Source organism: Penaeus monodon, chromosome 33, assembly GCF_015228065.2.
Source record: "Penaeus monodon isolate SGIC_2016 chromosome 33, NSTDA_Pmon_1, whole genome shotgun sequence".
Taxonomy (NCBI): Eukaryota; Metazoa; Arthropoda; class Malacostraca; order Decapoda; family Penaeidae; genus Penaeus; species Penaeus monodon.
Window position 1 is genome coordinate 9,753,381 of NC_051418.1, and position 208 is coordinate 9,753,588.

At 60.6% G+C, this 208-nt stretch overlaps 1 protein-coding gene across 1 annotated transcript in view; it reads left to right on the plus strand.

Annotated features, from left to right (window-relative positions):
* LOC119593986 (receptor-type guanylate cyclase Gyc76C-like) overlaps window positions 1–208 on the plus strand; it is a gene marked incomplete at its 3' end in the record, with an annotated part of 39,442 nt that overhangs the window by 4,070 nt on the left and 35,164 nt on the right. Inside the window, 1 exon segment of the mRNA XM_037943010.1 lies at window positions 54–203. Within this exon segment, the coding sequence (XP_037798938.1) occupies window positions 54–203 (150 nt within the window).

The following is a 208-nucleotide window of genomic DNA, read 5'->3' on the forward strand; positions in this document are numbered from 1 at the left end:
AAGCTTGTTTTTATCTTGCCATTAACCTCCGTCCCCCTCCCCCCCTCCGCCAGTACTACGACACCCAGGGCGTGGAGACGCGGGGCAGCAGCAGCGTCGTGGACCTCCTGTGCAACAACGTGTCCGCCATCTTTGGTCCCGAGCACACGTGCTACGTCGAGGGCACGATCGCCGAGGGGAAAAACCTGCCCATGATCTCATACGTGAG